This window comes from Schistocerca cancellata, chromosome 5, assembly GCF_023864275.1.
Source record: "Schistocerca cancellata isolate TAMUIC-IGC-003103 chromosome 5, iqSchCanc2.1, whole genome shotgun sequence".
Lineage (NCBI taxonomy): Eukaryota > Metazoa > Arthropoda > Insecta > Orthoptera > Acrididae > Schistocerca > Schistocerca cancellata.
Genome location: NC_064630.1, coordinates 721475666 through 721495355, shown reverse-complemented (window position 1 = coordinate 721495355; position 19690 = coordinate 721475666). Strand labels below are relative to the sequence as shown.

The window sequence follows — 19690 nt, the reverse complement described above, 5'->3', positions numbered from 1 at the left end:
ACCACTGCATGAACACTGATGAGAAAGCACAACACATGAAGTGTCCAACATGTGAGAATTTTTGGCATTTCTTTAATCGTGCCCTGACCAAAGAAGAATATGCAGAACCATATAAAACTTCTATCCATGCTGCTCTGCGACCATCTGTTGTTAGAATATCTATTTATCAGAGGCTAGCACCTGATACAATTCTCTCCAGATGCACTGCTGGAAAGATTCAAAATGCAAATGAGTGTTAAATAGTATAACATGATCAAAGTGCCCAAAGAATGTATCTGTATCCAAAAGAAAAGTAGAAATAGCAGTGACAGAAGTCATTTCACAGTTCAATCAAGGGTGCTATCTACGAGAAGCAACAAGAACAAAGACCACTCCACTGCCAGCAATGAGGATGCAAAGGAGAAAAGTTAAAGATGAGCCCAGAAGGAAGCAAAAGGCCAAACAGTGCCTGAAGAGAGAGAGAGAGAGAGAGAGAAGACAACATGCATCCAGACCAACAGCCACACAAGCTGAGGAAGCTCAGAAGAGAACAGGAAGAACAACTTACCACCCAGGTTGATTTTAGGACAAGGACTGGGGAGTGACTGTTGTGTAACTTTTGTCAGCAATTATCTCTATTTTGTGAAACTGAACTTCAAATATAATTTTTTCATAGTAAATATTCCCTACATTTGATGTGTTTTTACAAAAAAAACTCTTACTGTCAAAACTAACAGTATAGAGTATAATTTTTGGGGAAAAAAGAAAATATAGATACATGACTGTTCTGATATTTCAATAAAAAGATTCAGAAATTTGAAAATTAATTCTAAGGTCACTGTAAAAGATATCCAAATAACCTTACACAGAACTGTTTGTCTATATTATTAAATACAGTCTTCAATCTTTCAATCACATTATAGTAAATTTACTATAGCCTATAAAAACAATTTTCAAAAAACCTTCAGAATAAAAGCAAATAATAATTTCTAAAACACTTTTGGATGGATCAAATTGTAACTTTATAGTTATATTTAGCAACATGCTGAAATTGTATGTTTAAAATTTGAGACCAATTGATTAATTAGGGAAGAAGTTTCTTTTTACCAGACTATTACTTTAAGTGTTAGGGTGGATCCCAGTCATTCTCAATTGTGTGGTTGAGGTTATGGTCCAAAGCTATCGCCAGTACCCCTAATGATGACTACTAAGTTTTCTTTAGAGTCTTCTTTACCAAGCTCTTTCCATACAGATTCTAAGGCATAAGTGAACTTGCAGAGTCCTGCACTTGGCTTAAAAATGCTAGTTACCCAGTATTCCCTGATATGGCAGTCAATCAAGGTTTGATGTACCACCTGTCTGCTTTGACCTATAATGTAAGTATGTTGTGTTGTGTGATGCCATGGTGACAATGTGTGTTTGAAGTGGACCATGTTTGCAGTGGGTGTGTTGGAGTACACAGTGGCACCCCCTAGTGTGTTACGGGCCACTAGTGTGTTACGTTTATCTTTTTAACTAGATAGTGAGTGCTGTTAGTGTTTCATTAGACATCCTCAGCAAAATCTAAAATGCTTAACTCCATTTTCAAATGTTCCTTTACAAAGCAAAACCTTGGAGAACTGTACCAACTTAATCCTCGTACCACTGAAAAGATGAATGAAATAAGTATTCCAGGTCAGTGGTGTTGCGAAACAACTGAAATCATTAAAACTGAATAAAGCTCCAGGCCCTGATGGAATCCCAGTCAGATTCCATACAAATCTGCGACTGAGTTAGGCCCTCTTCTAACTATAAACTTTTGTAGATTCCTCTAACAAAACATCGTGCCCAGTTCTTAGAGAAAGCCTTAGGCTGCATCCATCCACAAGAAAGGTAGTGAAAGTGACCCACAAAACTACTGTCCAATACCCTTGACATCGATTTGTTGTAGAATCTTAGAACATATTCTGAGCTGAAACACAATGAGGTATTGTGAACAGAATGACCTCAATGCCAACAAGAAGGGATTTCGAAAACACTGAAAAAGTACAATCACAAGGGGGTATCAAGAGAAATTTGTGGTAGGGAGGACACAACATGTTGGTTGGTTGGTTGGTGGTGGGGAGGAGGAGGGGTAAGGGACCAAACTGTGAGGTCATCGGTCCCTTGTTTCCAGTAGAAAGAAGAAAACAAAGACGATGTACAGCACAATAACAGGAGTAAGGAAGAACCAGAAGAACGACAGAAGGACAACAAACACTACAGTGGACAAAACAGGACAAGAAAACCACAGACACACGCAAGAAACAATGAGAAGAAACTAAAAACATGAAAGATTACAATGACTGGCTGACCATGAGAATAAAAAAGGAAAAGCCATCCACATTAAAACCTCCACCCTGAAAGCCCTAGGGTGGACAACGCAAAGGGACAAAGGAAATGTTCTAAAACTCAGATCAAATGAGAAAACCCACCCTCACAAATAAAACTAAAGCTGCTGCTGAGGCATTGTCACCCACACCGAAGGTAGGGTGCTGGGAAAGTTAAAAGTCCACCACAAAGTGGCTAAAAGTGGGCAGTCCAGCAAGAGGTGGACAACTGTCATTTGAAAGCCATAGTGACACTGAGGTGGGTCCTCACAATGGAGGACGTAACCATGTGTGAACCACGTATGGCCAATGCAGAGCCAACAAAGGACAACTAATTCCCTGCGAGACGCCCACAGTGAAGACTTCCACACATTTGCAGTCTCCTGAATGACACACACTTTGTTGTGCATACTGTTACACCACTCCGTCTCCCAAAGCTGAAAAACCTTGCGGCTTAAGACACAATGCTGGTCAGTTTTAGATATACTCCATCTCCAGCAGCGGCTTCCGCATAGCCTGTTTGGGGAGGACTCAGCATGTTATCTTGGAGGAGAGTCATCGTCAGATGTAGAAGTAACTTCAGGTGTGCCCCAGGGAAGAATGTTGGGACCCTTGCTGTTCATATTATATATTAATGACCTTGCAGACAATATTAATAGTAAAATTGGGCTTTTTGCAGATGATGCAGTTATCTATAATGAAGTACTATCTGAGGGAAGCTGCACAAATATTCAGTCACATCTTGATAAGATTTCAACATGGTGTAGAGATTGGCAACTTGCTTTAAAAGTTCAGAAATGTAAAATTTTGCACTTCACTAAATGAAAAAAACATAGTATTCTGTGACTATTATATCAACCACCCACTGTTGGAATTGGCCAAATCAAATACCTGGGTGTAGCACTTTGTATGGATATGAAATAGAATTATCACGTACGTTCCGTCGTGGATAAAGCAGATTGCATACTTCAGTTTATTGGTAGAGTACTGGGGAAGTGCAAACAATCTACAAGAGAGATTGCTTACAAGTCAGTCATGCGACCCATCCTAGAATACTGCTCAAGTCTGTGGGACCCGTACTCGATAGGACTAACATGAGATATTGAAGATATACAGAGAAGGGCAGCATGAATGGTCACAGTTTTGTTTAATCCGTAAGAGAGTGTCAGAGATATTGAAGGAACTGAACTGGCAGACTCTTGAAGACAGTAGTAAACTATCCCGAGAAAGTCAAAGTTTCAAAAAAACAAGCTTTAAATGATTATTTTAGGGACATACAACAACCTCCCACATATCACTCACAGAGGGATCATGGGAATAAGATTAGAATGATTACTGCATGCACAGTGGCATTCAATCAATCATTCTTCCCACACTCCACACGTGAATGGAAAAGGAAGAAACCATAATAACTGGAACAATGTTATGTGCCCTCTGCCCTGAACCTCACCGTGGTTTGCAGAGTACAAATGTGGATGTAAATATTTGTGAGAAATATTTTGGAAGAGCTTGTGACAGATTTTTAGTGAATTATTTTGACGTTGGCAGTTATGGACAATAGATTTATTTTTGGATTTGGAATTTATTAGTGTGATGTGTTGTTTATAGCTGGAGATTTAATTCTATGTTCAATTTATTGTTGCTTATGGATATTACAGTGAAGTTCAAGTGCAGGTGCCTGCATGGCACAATAAGGATATCATGTTGAAGTTTGCGAGGTGTTGGGTTTGTAGAGAAGGTATGAGAGTGATCAAAGTTGCTGCATCTTGTAACACAGACCGGTATATGTGGTGCTAGCTGCAGGACGCCTCATGGCTTTCTATCCTGAGGGTTTCTTGGTGTGAGAAGTCTAAGCTGGCCATTAGAGAGAATGTTGATGACATTTCTGCTATAGCTACACTTGTGTGTCAGCTGACTAGGATGGGGTAAGCCTGTTTTTATTTCAGTATGTATGGTATGCATGTTTCCTATGAGTCGAAAGTAGTGTAACTGCAAATTCTTATAAACTTCTGTTGTTGTGAGGTGCTGATAATTATACTGTTTTGTGACTGGTAGGAAGTGTGGGTTTGTGTTACCTTCATTCATGAGGTTAGGTTTTCAATATTAGTTACATGGGAGAGTTGGGTTTTGTGATAGTGTGGACTGTGTTTGAGCTATACAGGGTGTCCCAGGAGGAATGGTCAATATTCAGGGCTATGACACGAAAGATCAATCGAAGCCAAAATTTACAGTACACATGGGTTCTAAAATGCATACCTTAAGAGTTATGAGCACTTTATCAGAATAAATGTTATATAATAGAGAAGATTAACAAGTGCTTGTAGCTCTTAAAGTATGCGTTTTAGAACTAATATTTACTATTTTTTGCTTCAAATAACTGTCCCTTTCATATCCTCGAACTGACCATTCCTCCTGGGACATCCTGTATTGCTCATGTGAAATTTGCAGTTCTGGGGTTTGGATCTGTGTGTGAGTTAGTGGTATCATGGACTTCCTGGGCATAAAGATAAAGTGAAATTCCTGATACCACATTTGTTTCTGGTTTTGATTGTGGTTTTGTCACCTGCAGAGGATTTCATTTGCTGCTTTTTAGCGTTTGTCTTTGTTCTGATATGTCTTTATAATTAGCTCTTTTAAATATACTGTTGGTCCTAGCCCTAAACTCGTGCATGTCCCTTCAGTTTTTGTATTCATGTGTGTAATGAGCAATGTCACTTGTCACACTGTATAGCTTGAAATCATTATGTCACAGTTCAATGGTGATGGGTGGTACCACAATCTTAAATTTTGCCCTAGTTCTGGCATTCCTCTCCCATGGCAGTAAAGGATCTTCTTGGTCTTTTTAACCCTGCGGTTACTGATCATCTGGACTTGCATTTTTAATCCTCTTATTGGGGTGTTCCGTAACTTCTTGCTTCATAATGGCCAAGGTGGAAAAAATACAGCCCAGTCTTCAAACTGTTCATCATTTCTCACTACTCTGTGACCGTTTCCATACTTGTCCACTCTGGTGATAATTTTTAGTGTAGACAGATCAATTGACAAAATGTGTCCAACAAGAAATTGTGACGAACCTTTTAGCCATTTATGTGATCAATAATAACTGACTATTTTACATGATAAACATTTATACAATATGTTGATGTCACCGAGTTAGAAAAATGTTAGGCCACTAAATATTTTTCAATGAAAGTTGTTTGCTGTCCCAGCATAGACTGAGATAATGTTAAATTGCATTCTTTACCAAAGTATAAAGTGAACAAATGTTTTAGTAAATAATAATAACTCAGTTACTTAACATCCTATAACATCTGCATCAATACTCCACAAGCCACCAGAGGGTATGTGGCGGAGGGTTCTTCTGTTACCACTAACTGATCCCCCTTCCCTGTTCCAGCCATGAATTGCATGTGGGAAGAATGGCTGTCAGTAAGTGACTGTATTATCTGTAATTACTTGAATTTTCTTCTTGTGGTTATCCCACTAGGCCTATGTGGAGGAAGTAATATGTTGGCTGACTCTTGCTGGAAAGTATTATCTTGAAATTTTAATATCAAACCTCTCTGTAACGCATAACGCTTCTCTGGTAGCATCTGCCACAGGAATTTGTTAACCATCTCAGTAAAATTCTTGGATGAACTAAACAATCCCAGGACAAAGTATGCGGCTTTCCTCTTCTATCAGTCTCACCTGATAGGTTATCTCAGACTTATGAGCAGTACTTCAGAAGATTAAAATTTTGTTGTTCTTGGAGACAATACAAGTACTACAGGAACAACAAGCTGTATGAATGCTCTTACTATACTGAACAGGTAGGTAACAAAATATTTAAGGAGACGGGATTATGAGAAGGTTCAAGATAAACAGATTATCATTTAATTTTGGCAAAATGCAGAACATACACATATAATTCAGTATCTCTTAGAACACCACAAGGTCTAAAAATTATCTACTCAAACAATGAGATACAAAAAGTAGAAACAACGAAGATTTTAGAAGTAGAGATAGAACATAGCCATAACTGATGAAACACCTATGGCCTAGAATTAACGAAGTGCCTTGGCACAGCTTCATTGGCAGTATGCATCATTATTGCTGTATATGATCCAAAAATGAAGAAACTAGTCCTCTACAAATTAAAATAATATTTTCAGAAAACAGAAACACGTTACCGAATTAACATCTTTCAGAGGCCTTGCAACTAACTGTCATATAGATAAAGTACAAGCAATAAAGACCCAATAAATTTGTAGTGCAGCTCCTACAACACTGAAGAGTGTCTGCACTTAAGATCTTAAAATTTGTTTCAGACAACTTTATAATTAGCACCGTAATACTTTAGTCCTCTGCAATACGAAGCCATTTTATTGTAATTTATTGCACTTAATGATATCTTTGAAGTCTTCTCAAATCTGAGAGACCACACGTAGCAGGATCCGGAATATGACTTAATGTGAAACTCTTACACGACCACATAAACCTCTGTAAGCTTATTTTACTGTCTCATAAGCACTACTGATTTGATCTCAAACAACGACAGCTCTTACAATAAGGGAACAATATTTACAAACACAAGCCTAGGATCAACACGACTGAAATAGGTGTGGACTATACATCTTTTAAGTAAAATGGAACATGTTTACAGTTTAATTACTTCACAGAATCGTTTACGACCATATTTCCTCAAACAGCTCCAGCTATGAACTTTTAAGCAACTTTATAAATAAACAATAACGCCTGAGGCAATTACCACAACGAATGTAACCAGTGAAAACAATGATCTTTATTCTGTGAGACCAATAATCAGTCTACATACAATGGTAAATAAACAAACACTGAGGCATGCAGGGCAAGGGAAGACACATACCTGAAACTTATCTATGTGTTCCTACTGTTCTACTAATATGAACAATGGGTGGAATAAGAGCATACAAATCATTAAATATGAACATTTACCTGTTTTACACGTCCAATTATGTGTGGATCAGAAAAGTATGGATTCAGTCCTTGCTTCTTCATTTTCATATCTTTCCTTCCTTCACTTGGACCCTCGATAGGAATAATTTCTGTTGATGAATTCAGTTTTCCGAGGAGACTCATCACTGAAAGATCACTCATAAGCTAACACTACAAAGAACATAATCACAAGTCGTTAGTTACATTACTTGGTTCAAATTTCCGGGGGAAACAGAAACCCTAATCTACACTTCGCGTTCCAAAGATGATCAAAGTAAGATGACAGAATCTCCGGTGGCAGCGCAAGCTGATGGCTAAAGAGATTGTATCGCCGCAATACATTCGTTCACACTTGACAATATAACGGAATAAATAAACTGTAATAAGAGCATGTACTTTAGTTACTGTTCCGTTGGTATACACTCTATCATTATCCAGGACGTCAACGGAACGGAACGGAAATAACGTCGCCGTCAAAAGGGGGTCTGTTCTCACTAATGGAGATGGACCTTCGTCATAATGCCACTTCGCTTTAGCCTAACACCGAACGGAGAAAGTGAGATTATTGGTGACCATCTTGTATATAAATATGAACGTAGATTGAGATAGTAGTTTTTATTAAATAACCTTTTTCTATCAATGAAAAAGTAAGCTTTATTGGAAAAGAAAAATACAGTAGTTTTGACGTTATTTGGTACTTCAAAAATGGATAACGTAAAAAGGCTGTATGTATTGCATTCTACAATAAATAATGTAAATGTTCAGAAATATTTCTAAGGCAGTTTCCCTATTCTTCACTAATTTGTAGTTTACCATAAAAATTTATAGAGAATATACGTTACAAAATCGGCTTTGGCCATTAATATACTACATTGTAGCTAGTTCCTTCATTGCAATAATACACAGTGATTCCAGATGGCATATGTAGAACTTTAATTCCATCCTTCAGCACTAGGCTAAGCGTAGTGACGTTTCGTTAAGTTCTGGCTGGCGTAAACATACCACGCTGACGTCGCCTGCCGAGGAATTCCGTTCTGTTGACGTCCACTGTAAATAGACCACTCATAGAACAAATATCCAAATCCTCTTGGAATCCAATTTCATGAAAACAAAATAAAAATTAAAAAGGTACAGCACCACAAAGCTACCGATACAATATGAGTGAGTGCAGTATAACTGCCAATCTTAGCAGACAATGGTAATCTCTCTACATCAACATCCCGCCCCATCCTCACCTGATCCTACCCTATCTTGTTAATGTATGTATTATTTCTGTAATTTTTCTGACATCTCCGATATTATTAGAATAAATATTCTAAGGACGAATAATTAAAATAAAATAAACGTCAAAACTTCCTTCCCTAGAATTGTTGACGTTCCGTCAGATCCATTGATGGTGTCTGTAACCAGTGGCATTTAAAATGTATTATGGATTGTTTGGACGTTCCGTTTCACTTCATGACGTCCGTGTGAATAGACTTCCATGCGAAACAGGTCACATTTCGTGTTACATTCTTGAAACGTACTTTCAAAGGCTCTTCATTTGCCACTATGATGTCAGTCATTTAGATCCATTAAAAATAAAGTACTAAATAGATATATCTTCCAGAATAAATATTTTACTCTGTAGTGGAGAGTGAGCGGTTTTGTGACTTCCTGGCAGATGAAAAGTATTTGCCAGCATGAAACACACTGTTATCCAAAACTATTCCTGGTCTGACACATACTTTTAATTTGCCAGGAAGTTTTTCTTCCTCTGTATGTGCATTGCATCAACTAACCCCTTACACCATGGTGTTACCAAGTCCAGTTATATTTAATGTAACAACCGCCTGTGTTTGACGTCAATATGCAACAACCACTCAAAGACGCAGGTGGCAGCGCTAGTTGTGGAGGGAATACAAAGCATGTCCGTAGAAAGCGGAATACAGCGCAATCATTGTTGTAATGTGGAAACGGAGCGATTTATCGGCCGCCGAAAACAGCATGATCATTGGTCTTTGAGCCAAGGGTGGAAGCGTTTCCAAAATCGCTAAGTTTGTAAACAGTTTGTGTGGCGCCGCGGCTAAAGCATACTGTGCATGGCAAGATGGCGCTATCTAAAACCAGCTCTGAGGAAACTGTGGTGCACAACAGGCCATACATAACAGGAGTGAACGATGTCAGCAGAGATGTCCACAGACGAACAGATGTGCAACTGTTGAGCAACTGACCACAGAGACGAACCATATGGCTAAAGATAGTGTCTCCTCAACAATCGTTCAGCGAATGTTCCTGGTATGGGCCCCTGTAGCACAGGCCTGTTTCATGCACCCACGCTGACTGCTGTTCAACAGCAACAAAGGCTGGAATTTGCACACAAATCCAGCAACTTCACATCCACTGAGTGACAAGTGACCATTTCAGATGAATCACGTTTTTTGCTCATCAGACAGATGGCTGACATTGTGGAACATTCATTGGAAGTGTCCAGGCTTGAGGAGGAGTGTTATATTCTGGGAAATATTTGTTTTTCCTTCGCACAACGTCGTCTACCAGCAGGACAATGCAATGTGTCACACAGCTCACAAAGTACTTGTGCGGTTCTAAAAACACCTGGATGAGTTTACTGTATTCCCCTGGCAACTAAACTTCCCAGATTTAAAATAAATTGAGAATTTGTGTGACCGACCTGACTGGGTTACTCGTGCCTTGTATCCTCAACAGGGAAATCTAGCACAGCTAGCCATGGCACTGGAGACAGCATGGCTCAATAACTTTATCAGTACCTTCCAATATCTCACAGTGATCCATGCTGCAGAACTGGTTATTCAGTGTATTGACAGGTGGTCACATTAAAGTGACTGGACTGTGTCAAAGTTTCACTAGCCTGACATAGAAAAATCACAGCAATGTAAATAATGCAATATTCCATTTTCAAACAATTACTACGCTAATGTTATGTAAATACAGGTTGCAGAATCAAGGTCAGTTCACACTGGCTATTACACCACATGAAAACATTTCACAGTGCATTTTGAATGGCTGCATTCACGCAGACAGTCAATGGACCGTCACATCAAGGCTTCTTGGGGAGGAAGTTTTGATGGCGTCGTTTTCTGGTAACATCGGAAGTTAACCTATTTTCGCCACTCTCACTGGTAGTGTAATAGTGGTTTTTGTGCTTTCGTTTCTTCTTAATCTGCATCTTAGGATAGTGATTTATATTCGTGGCAAATTGAAAATGCTCCATGATGACTTGGATGTTTTTGCCATCGAATGTTCTTTCATAAGCAAAGACAGATATCTAAAAGCAAGCGACCAAATTGCACAATGTAATCCAAAAAGAAAGAAAAAACAGACTTCAGTTGTTCATTGCAGAGAAATTATGAAATATAGAAACACAGTGCATATGTCACTGGATTGAGAAAGGTTCAAAGTTTTATATTCACGAAGACTCTATACCACACACTCAAACTGAGCACCATGCATTGATCGAAAAACATCAAAATGGTGGTCCACTTCATTCCAAACACGAATCAAGATGCCCCTGTTTTTTGAATCGACAGCTTCAACAGTTCGATTTCTTAGCTCTTGAAGAGTAGCTACCATAGGTGAGACAAAGACTCTGCCTTTTATGAACCCCCCCACAGAAAAGAAATGGCAATATGTGAGGTCTGTGGATCTGGGAGGCCAATAGTAATGAACAAGCTCTTGTTGTCCAAATCTTCCAAACCAACGTTGTGGGATGCTGCTGTTTAGGTAACGTCACACCTCAAGGTGAAAGTGAGGCAGGGTACCATCACGCATAAAAATGAAATCATTGGAATCTTCGTGAAGTTGAGAAAATAACTGATTTTGCTGTATGTCGAGGTGTAACACTCCTGTCACAGTTTACTCCACAAAAAAGAAAGGTACACTCACTTTGTGAACAGAAATCGCACAAAACGCATTCAGTTTCGGCGAGTCTCCTTCATGTTCGACGACTATTTTTGACCCCTAAATTCTTACATTATGGTTGTTTATTTTACCCCATAGATGAAACGTCGATTCGTCTGAACAGATGAGTCATTTGGAAAATGTGTCCTCTGCCGTATCCCAGAGAATTGAAAGGTAAAATTTAGACCTTCTGTTATCATCACTGGGAGCCAATCACTGCAGTAACTGCAAGTTGTAAGGCTTCATATGCAGTTGTCATTTCAGAACAAACCACATCATTGTTTGAGAAAGTTGCAGTTCCTGGCTTGTCCATCTTGTGGGCTTCTGAGGGCTCTGTGTGGACTTATCTCTGATATGTTCGACTTTTTATCAGACCTGTGTAGCCAAACAGTGCTCTTACTCTTACATATGCAACTAACTTCCAACGATTTTGTATGCCAGTCATAAATCTGCTTGTGCAGAGGTAGCTTCTTGATGAACCAATGGCGGAATGCATGTTGTACTTCAACAATAGACTGACTTCACGCAAATATTTTCTCTTGTGGTGTAGTCGCCATGTAGCTACAAACATCAACAGCGCAACTGTGTCAAAACTTTGAACCTTCCTCTATCGAGTGGCATGCAACATGTGTTTTTATTTTTGTACTTAGTCTGTAATATATAATTGAAATCTGTTCTTTCTTTTTGAATGACATGGCTTATATATATAAGATCATTAGCTGATGAAGTAATATTCATCAAATAACATTTTAAGTGAAAAGTCAGGTCAAAAAAAAAAAAAAAGAAGGAAAATACAGTTGTTTATGACATTATTAGTTATGCAAGAAAAAATCCTAATTTTTAAGGTGAACAGGCTTTATTTCTTTACAAGTATTGTTTGATGTCTTTGTATGTACATATATTTGCTAGAAGATAAATGTCGATGATTTGAAATGTTGTTTCACTTCTCAGCACTTTACCACATAAAACTGATCTAGAACATACGTTGTGAGGTTTGCTTTGGCCTTAAATAAACTTTATCGTCCTTAATTCTGTTGTTATATTGGTAATCTGGCTCCTTGTTTCAAGTTTGTCAATGCTGTCTATGAGGTGTGAACTATCTTTGTGTAGTAGTTCCTTTTTGTGTGTGTACCATGTAACACATTTTTTGTGAATATAAGTGTTGTGAACAATGTAATCGTTATTTACCTTTACTACTACAAATCCCTTGCTAACAGGTTATGTTCCCAGAATTGTAAATATGTGCAGTGAACTGTGTATGTTGTGCAGGCAGGAAGATAAATAATTGAACAGTCTATTAGAATATGTGACCACATTCTAAATAGTTGTTTCGATCTGTGTTTCGTCAAATTCAGCAATGTTTGCTCTCCATTTTAGAAATAAATCGATTACATGATTTAGTGCCTGTAAATTCTGGTTTGCAAAATATTTTCAAACGTAAGTTTGATCAAAACCACCACTCCAGTGGTAGACAAATGAGAAACAAGGATTACTACAGCACCTGGAAGTTTTGAATGAAACTCATTCTAATGCACAGAAAATTTAACCTTATGCCATAGGTGCGAGTATTGCTATGAATACATAGAGTGTTACAGTAGTGTGGACACTTATTGTTTTGCATGTGAGTAAGTATTTGTATGCACATATGGAAATCACAACAAAGGCAAAGGAGGCTTGGGAACCCTGGAAAACCTGTTTGCTGGTAAGAATAAAATTAGTTGCCTGAACCTCTGGGCTGCTGTGTTGAACACTGCATTATCCAGATTCGACAAAAAAATTGAATTGTGTAATCATATTCTGAATGTAGTGAACAAACTACAGAATATGGGAAACAAGTAGATGATGGACTAATTGTACTCATATGCTTAAAGATTTACCAAAATCTTGTCTGCCTTACAAGATGGGTATAGAGTTCAGTACAAATTTCACATCAGAATATATCCAAGCAAAGTTACTAAATGAAAGTGTGGTAGAATAGCTCATATCAGACGAATGAGGTGACAGTGCCTTATTCACAAGGCATTGTAAGAAATCACAGCAGGGTTTCTCCAAAGATAACCAAGAAAAAAAGAAAAGAAAATGTTTCAGTTGCTGGAAGTATGGTCACTTTAAGTCCAAGTGTCCTCAGAAGCAAGAATCGCCAAATATGGGTTCCAAGGGACCAGACAGTTCATTGTTTTGTGCATTTTAGAATGTACCATTATAACCAGAATGAGTGGATTATTGATGATGGAACATCCCCAAACATGATTTCAAGAAAGGAATGGCTTTAAGATTTTGTACCAGAAAACTGCAAACAAAAAATTGTAACATGTGCTGATAATGTCGATTTAGTAAGTAAAGGGAAAAGAGATGTTATTGTCAATTCATCAGATAAATCCTCAATCAGGAATGTTGCTCTTGTCCCTGGCTTGTCCACTAATTTTTTGTCAGTTTCTGCTTTGGTTAACAAAGGCATAAATGTTTTTGAAATACCTGGATGTAAGATGCTCAAAAGTGGTGAGCCATCTTGTTATGGATCAGAGTCAAATAACATTTATAAATTAAAAAATGTTGAACATTTATTGTCAGTCAGAGCATGTTCTCATTATCAAAAAATTTAGTTATAAGGAAGACTAATGACACCATTGAGTTGGTCATGTTAAGCTGACACTGGACTTAAGTTATATTTGCAGAGTCTTTACATCATGTTGGAATGTTGTGAATCTGAACCTGTTGACAAGTGTAAATTTTGTATATTTGGTAGGATGTCTAACTACCCATTTCCTAAGGCTGGAGGACAACATGCAACTGCAGGTTGCTTGACCTTGAGCATATGGATCTATGTAGCCCCATGGAGCAAATGTCACATGGTATGGTAAGCAGGCTACATGTATATACTAGTGGATGGTTGTTGCAGAAGGACATTCTGTTATCTTCTCGAGAGTAAAGATCAAACATTTGAGTTTGTTCATGAGTTTAAAACTTGGGCAGAAAATATAGTTGGTGCAAAGATCAAAGCACTTAGACCAGACAATGGCAGTGAATTTATGAACCCTGAGTTTGATTCACTTCTCAGAGAGAGTAGAATAGAGCATCAGATTAGTGTTCCCTATAGTCCGGGAGGAAATGGTGTAGTGGAGGGGACTAAGAGATCAATTTGTGAGATGGCACATTGGATGTTATATGGATTTGGTCTGCCTAAGCAATATCAGGCAGAGACATGCAGTACAGCTATTTACATAAAGAAACATTTTCCTCACAGAGCACTTAATGGTAAGACTCCACAGGAGTTATGGAAGTGAAAAGAATCTTGTATTAATCATTTAAATGTGTGGTTGCCAAACCCTTCTCTACATACCAGACAAAAATAGAAGAAAGTGGTATGCCGAATCTAACTTGTTTTTGTAAGTTACAATGAACTGTGCAATGGTTAAAGACTAACGGAGCCACTGAACCCCAAGAAAATTGTGAAAGACGGGGTGTTTATTTTCTGGATTATGAGTGCATGACTGACAATAACAGGACGCCAGTTGTAAATAATGAAGATTACTGTATGTTCTGACGAAATAAACAGTGTGCTGAATGGGGAGAGGAAGAGGAAGTAGTGGAAATCAGCAATGCTGAGAGTGACAAGCTGACAGCAATCAAGAACAGAGCCAACACTGATCAAGACCTACACTACATCCCAGATGCTCAGTCAGTGGTAGACATAGAAGAGACTGAGATGCACCTGACAGACACGGATGCTCCAGAAGAGGACCAGCCAGTCAGAAAGTCAGTCTGTGTACTCAAACCCAAGGAGTACTCATGTTATGTCACCTATATGGTAAATACTTTTTCCAGCACAACCAGTCAAAAGCTGCATATTTCACTTTTTTTTGTTCACTCGATGACTAGTTTCGAGTCAAGACCTAGTCAATGGGCGAATAAAAAAAATGAAATTTGCAGTTTTGGACTGGTTTTTCATAGTACTAATTAACAGAAGTTGCTGACTCACAGATATTGCTTTGTGTCATAGACCACAACACGAAATTATAATAACTAGTGGACATGGGGGCAGAAGTGCCAGTATACCTGGCAACTAGTCTACCATGTTGGATCTACAACGACTGTTATCTATTTGCCGCTAACAACTCTAAAACTATACCATTCGGTCGGGTCACATTGTTGCTTAACTATGCCATCCTTCTGAGTGGCAGTTTGCAGTTGCTGATGGATCGCAACGTATCATAGGCCGATTTCTTATCATTTTATGATTTGATACTTGACCTTCGATGCTAGCAGGTGGTCGATTCGACTACAAATCTAAATACTCTTTGGAAGGTGTGTTGTGTCAACCTGATGATGGTATGTACTGTCACAGGAAATATGCTGTACACTCGACTACTAAAAGCATTTCTTAAAATCATGCAGCAGTCACCTATTCTCTCACCAGTTAAATGCACAATGTTGAATCACACTTGACCACCCCAGGCACAAAAACTCACGCTCTGCCTAGATGTTTTACACAATAGAAGTTGAAAGTTGTAAAGCAGGAATTCTGCAGCATGCGTTACAGGGCATTTGTAGAGTTTCGAGTAGCAGCTAGGCAGCCCCGATCCATGTGGTACCTAAGAAGAAGAAGAACAATTGGCACTCATGTGACGATTACCATTAGTTAAATGCTAGGACCATACAGGATCCGTATGCTGTGCCACACAGAGAAAACTTTTCTTTCAGTGTTCATGGTAGCCGGCTGGAGTGGCCGAGTGGTTCTGGGCGCAACAGTCTGGAACCACGCGACCGCTACGGTCGCAGGTTCGAATCCTGCCTCGGGCCTGGATGTGTGTGATTCCATTAGATTAGTTAGGTTTAAGTAGTTCTAAGTTCTAGGGGACTCATGACCTCAGAAGTTAAGTCCCATAGTGCTCAGAGCCATTTGAACCATTTGTTCCTGGTAAGACTAGATTTTCCACCAACGATCTAGTCCAGGTGTACTATCAGATCCCTGTTGTTACAGAAGATAGCCAAAACAGCGGTTACAACCCCATTCGGCCTATTCGAGTTCACTAATGCCTTCAATATGTGCAAGGCACCACAGACGTTCTTCGTTTCATAGTTGAGATCATTCGTGACTTTGACTTCTGTTATGTCTACAGAGACGAGATATTGGTCATGGCTGCATCAGAAGGAGAACATTTACAGTATCTGGCCCAGCTATTTCATCGCTTATGCGAGCAAGGTTAGGTAATTAATCCTTCAAAGTGTACTTTTGGAGCGAGAGAGGTAAAATTTCTTGGATACATTGTAGACACGCATGGTATTCTATCAGGACAGGGTAAAGAAGAAGCCATAAGCAAGTACCCTCGCACCGTTAGAATCAGAGATCTAAGTTGTTTTCTAGGTGTCGTACATTTTTATCAAATATTCATAAATAATCATGCATTGGTAACTGCTCCCCTGAGCGAACTTCTTAGGGGCACACCAAAGACAAACGATAGGGTACATTGGAAAAACGAGGAAGACGATGTTTTTCAAGCTGTAAAACCAGAAAATGCAGAGATTGCACATTTGGCATCAGTGGCACAGGCTCCACTTACAGTTTATGGTTGATACTGTACTGCAACAATGGGTCGAGCATGTTGGCAGCTCATTGCTTTCTTCAGTCATAAGTTGTCACCTTCACAGCAACGTTGGGCAACAGATAGTCGCGAATTATATGCCACCTATGTTGCAATCAAGAAAGTTAGGCATTCACTAGAGGGCCGCTGGTTCCCTATTTACACAGATCACAAGATGTCAACTTATGCTTTTACTGTAAAACCAGGGAAAGCATTGCTCAAGCAACTACGCCGATTAGATTACATTAACCAATCCATTACCTGTATTGTCTATGTACAAGGGAAGCTAAATGAGCCAGCGGACACACTCTCGTGTGTAGAGTTTGTGTACATGGCAGCAGGACCATGGTCCATGTCGAAGCTATAACAACTGACATTGATTTTGATGCCCTCGTACAGGCGCAACAACGTGATGAGGAGTCATGTGGTTTCTTGAAACAACTGGAGGACTAAAGTCGCAACATATCTCGACACCAGAAGCGAGAATTGAATTACATTGTGACCTATCCGGAGTGAAAGCGCATCCATTTGGGCCACAACAATTTCGAAGCCAAGCAATTGCATTAGTATACAATCTGGCGCATCCAGGACTATGAGGTACTCTTAGATTGGTCAAGCAAAGTTTCATCTGGCCTGGAATGCGTGCAGATTGAAAAACATTTGTAAAGCAAGGCATAACGTGTCAGAGGAACGAGATCACACAGCTTGTTACGGATTTTCCACTGCAAAATCGACGTTTCGAACACGTGTATTCCAATATCGTAGGCCCACTCACAGTCTCAGAAGGCTATAGTTACTGTCTCAAGGTTATGGACCGATTTTCCAGGTGGCCTGAAGCATTCTCCACTAAAGATATCACAGCTGAAACAGTAGCACAAACAGTTCTTCGTGGTTGGGTCGCCCAATTCGGCGTACCACTGTGAATAACCACTGACCAGAGGTGGCAATTTAGCTGTGTTATAAGGCATGTAGCGTAGTAGCCTATCATCCTGCGTAAAACGGCGTAGTCGAGTGGCTGCATCGACAACTAAAAGCAGCTCTACGATGCTATACGACACAGAATTGGGTGGGGGCAGTACCTACTGCACTCCTTGGTCTACAGACATCATTCAGAAGTGACCTAGGAGATCTCAGAGATCTGCATATAACTGTTTTTTAATCAGATTTTGTAGGTGATTTAACTACAGGGTTGTCACAATATGGAAATGTTTTTATGTTGGCTGGGAGAGCGAGAAAATAAAGGATGAAATTTTTCAGAAAGAAATTTTCTTTCTGTAAAATAAAGGATGTTGCAAACGCAATTACTGACGCAAACGCAGTTTTAAATTCTGAAGCCAAATAGACAGTTTATCCAAGACAGCAGATAGAAGAATTGTTAAATTATTAGAATCCAAATCCTGTAATCACTTTCCCTGACAATTGGAGTTCTCTTAGATTGTCACAAAATCTTGTGCTTGTGTTGCATTCATTGAAAGATGTTTGCATGTTTGTGCTAAAGGAAATTTTATTAGACAATGTGTAAAAAGAAATGAGACTGCTGTTAAGTACTTGCATTCAAAAGAAATGTCTGCTGGTGTATTAAGTAAACCACTTGCTAGAGACCAACACATTTATCTTGTTCATAAGTTAATACTATTGCCAGCTTAATTGGTGGTGTTGTTGTTTAGGTAACCTGGTGCCTTGTTTCATCTTTGCCACTGCCACCTACAAGGTGTGGTCTGTCTTTGTGTAATAGATCCTTTTTGTCTATGTGTTATGTAACACGTTTTCTATGAACACAAGTAATATCAGCAATGTAATCGTTATTTATCTTTAGCACCACATGCCTCACTATGATAACATGTTCCTCAATTTTGATACTATACTCCAAATTTTTGTATCACAGTTGGTAACTCGTATCCTCAGTTTCACTGTTCGATACTGGAGTAAAGGAAGTGATGTAACGTGATGTGATGGACATGGTGAGTATGCCCTGAGGTGATGGTGCCATGACGTGATGGCCAGTGTGAACTGGGGTTTCGTCTTTGATGAAAAAAATTATTAAAATAAGAATTTTCATTCCATGTGTTATTGGGGGGCTACCTCTATATCAGAATAACTGTTTTTCACTGACAAAACTCGGTCGTTAAAATGAAGGATAAATGCAGCTGTGTAATCAAACAATGAAGTTTCTCAAATAAATTGACAGATATATCGAGTGTTCGTCCATTCATTTTCTGTTGGATACAGCAATGGAGTTAGATTAGTCTTAGCGATAGTAATAGAGAGGAACTGCTCATAGTTTATGTGCAGTCCATTAATGACAGCAAAAATCTCTTCTAGAAGAACTCCTTATGCTATGTTCGATTTTTTTTCTTCAAATTTTCTACATTTCTTTCATTCAAAATGGTTTTCTTGATTTTCTGTTATATGGTCCTACCCTTAGCCTAAAGGGCTAAGTGATGAGGCAAAGACATATCCATGAGGACAAACTGTTATCAATATGAACTGTTCCACTATGAAGAAATGACGTCTTAGGATCTTCAACATTTAAAGTAATGGTACTGTAGACATGTCCAGTAATAATTAAGAAAATTATATTTTTTATGTAAAAAGCCAACCAGCAAAATATCCATTTCCACATAAATAAAGAAATGAATTAAGTTTTACAATACTAAATGAATTGCAAAGTGCTTGATGACCTATTATAAAAGCAAATTTTACAGCATCAGACCTACAGGAACATAGCAAAATACAGTTTATGATCAGCAAGATAAGTGTCACAGAACCCAATAATATAATACATCTCTTAAACGACTATTTTGTCATAGTAGACCAAGAACTAGGAGAAAAAAATTAAAAATAAAATAATACACAGAAATGATATATTAGTCCTTATGAAAAAACAAGGGCTCTACTCTTAGTGAC

General features: G+C 38.7%; 1 protein-coding gene across 2 annotated transcripts in view; it reads right to left on the bottom strand.

The window, feature by feature from the left end:
* The window catches only part of LOC126187775 (nuclear valosin-containing protein-like), a 167519-nt gene extending 159895 nt beyond the window's left edge, over positions 1 to 7624 (bottom strand). Inside the window, exon 1 of one of the 2 annotated variants that reach the window (XM_049929043.1) lies at positions 7284 to 7624. In XM_049929043.1, the coding sequence (XP_049785000.1) occupies positions 7284 to 7445 (162 nt within the window). In that variant the 5' untranslated portion in view covers positions 7446 to 7624. The remainder of the gene's footprint in view (positions 1 to 7283) is intronic. The other variant, XM_049929042.1, reaches the window with a different exon arrangement.
* Between the last annotated feature and the right edge of the window lie 12066 nt (positions 7625 to 19690).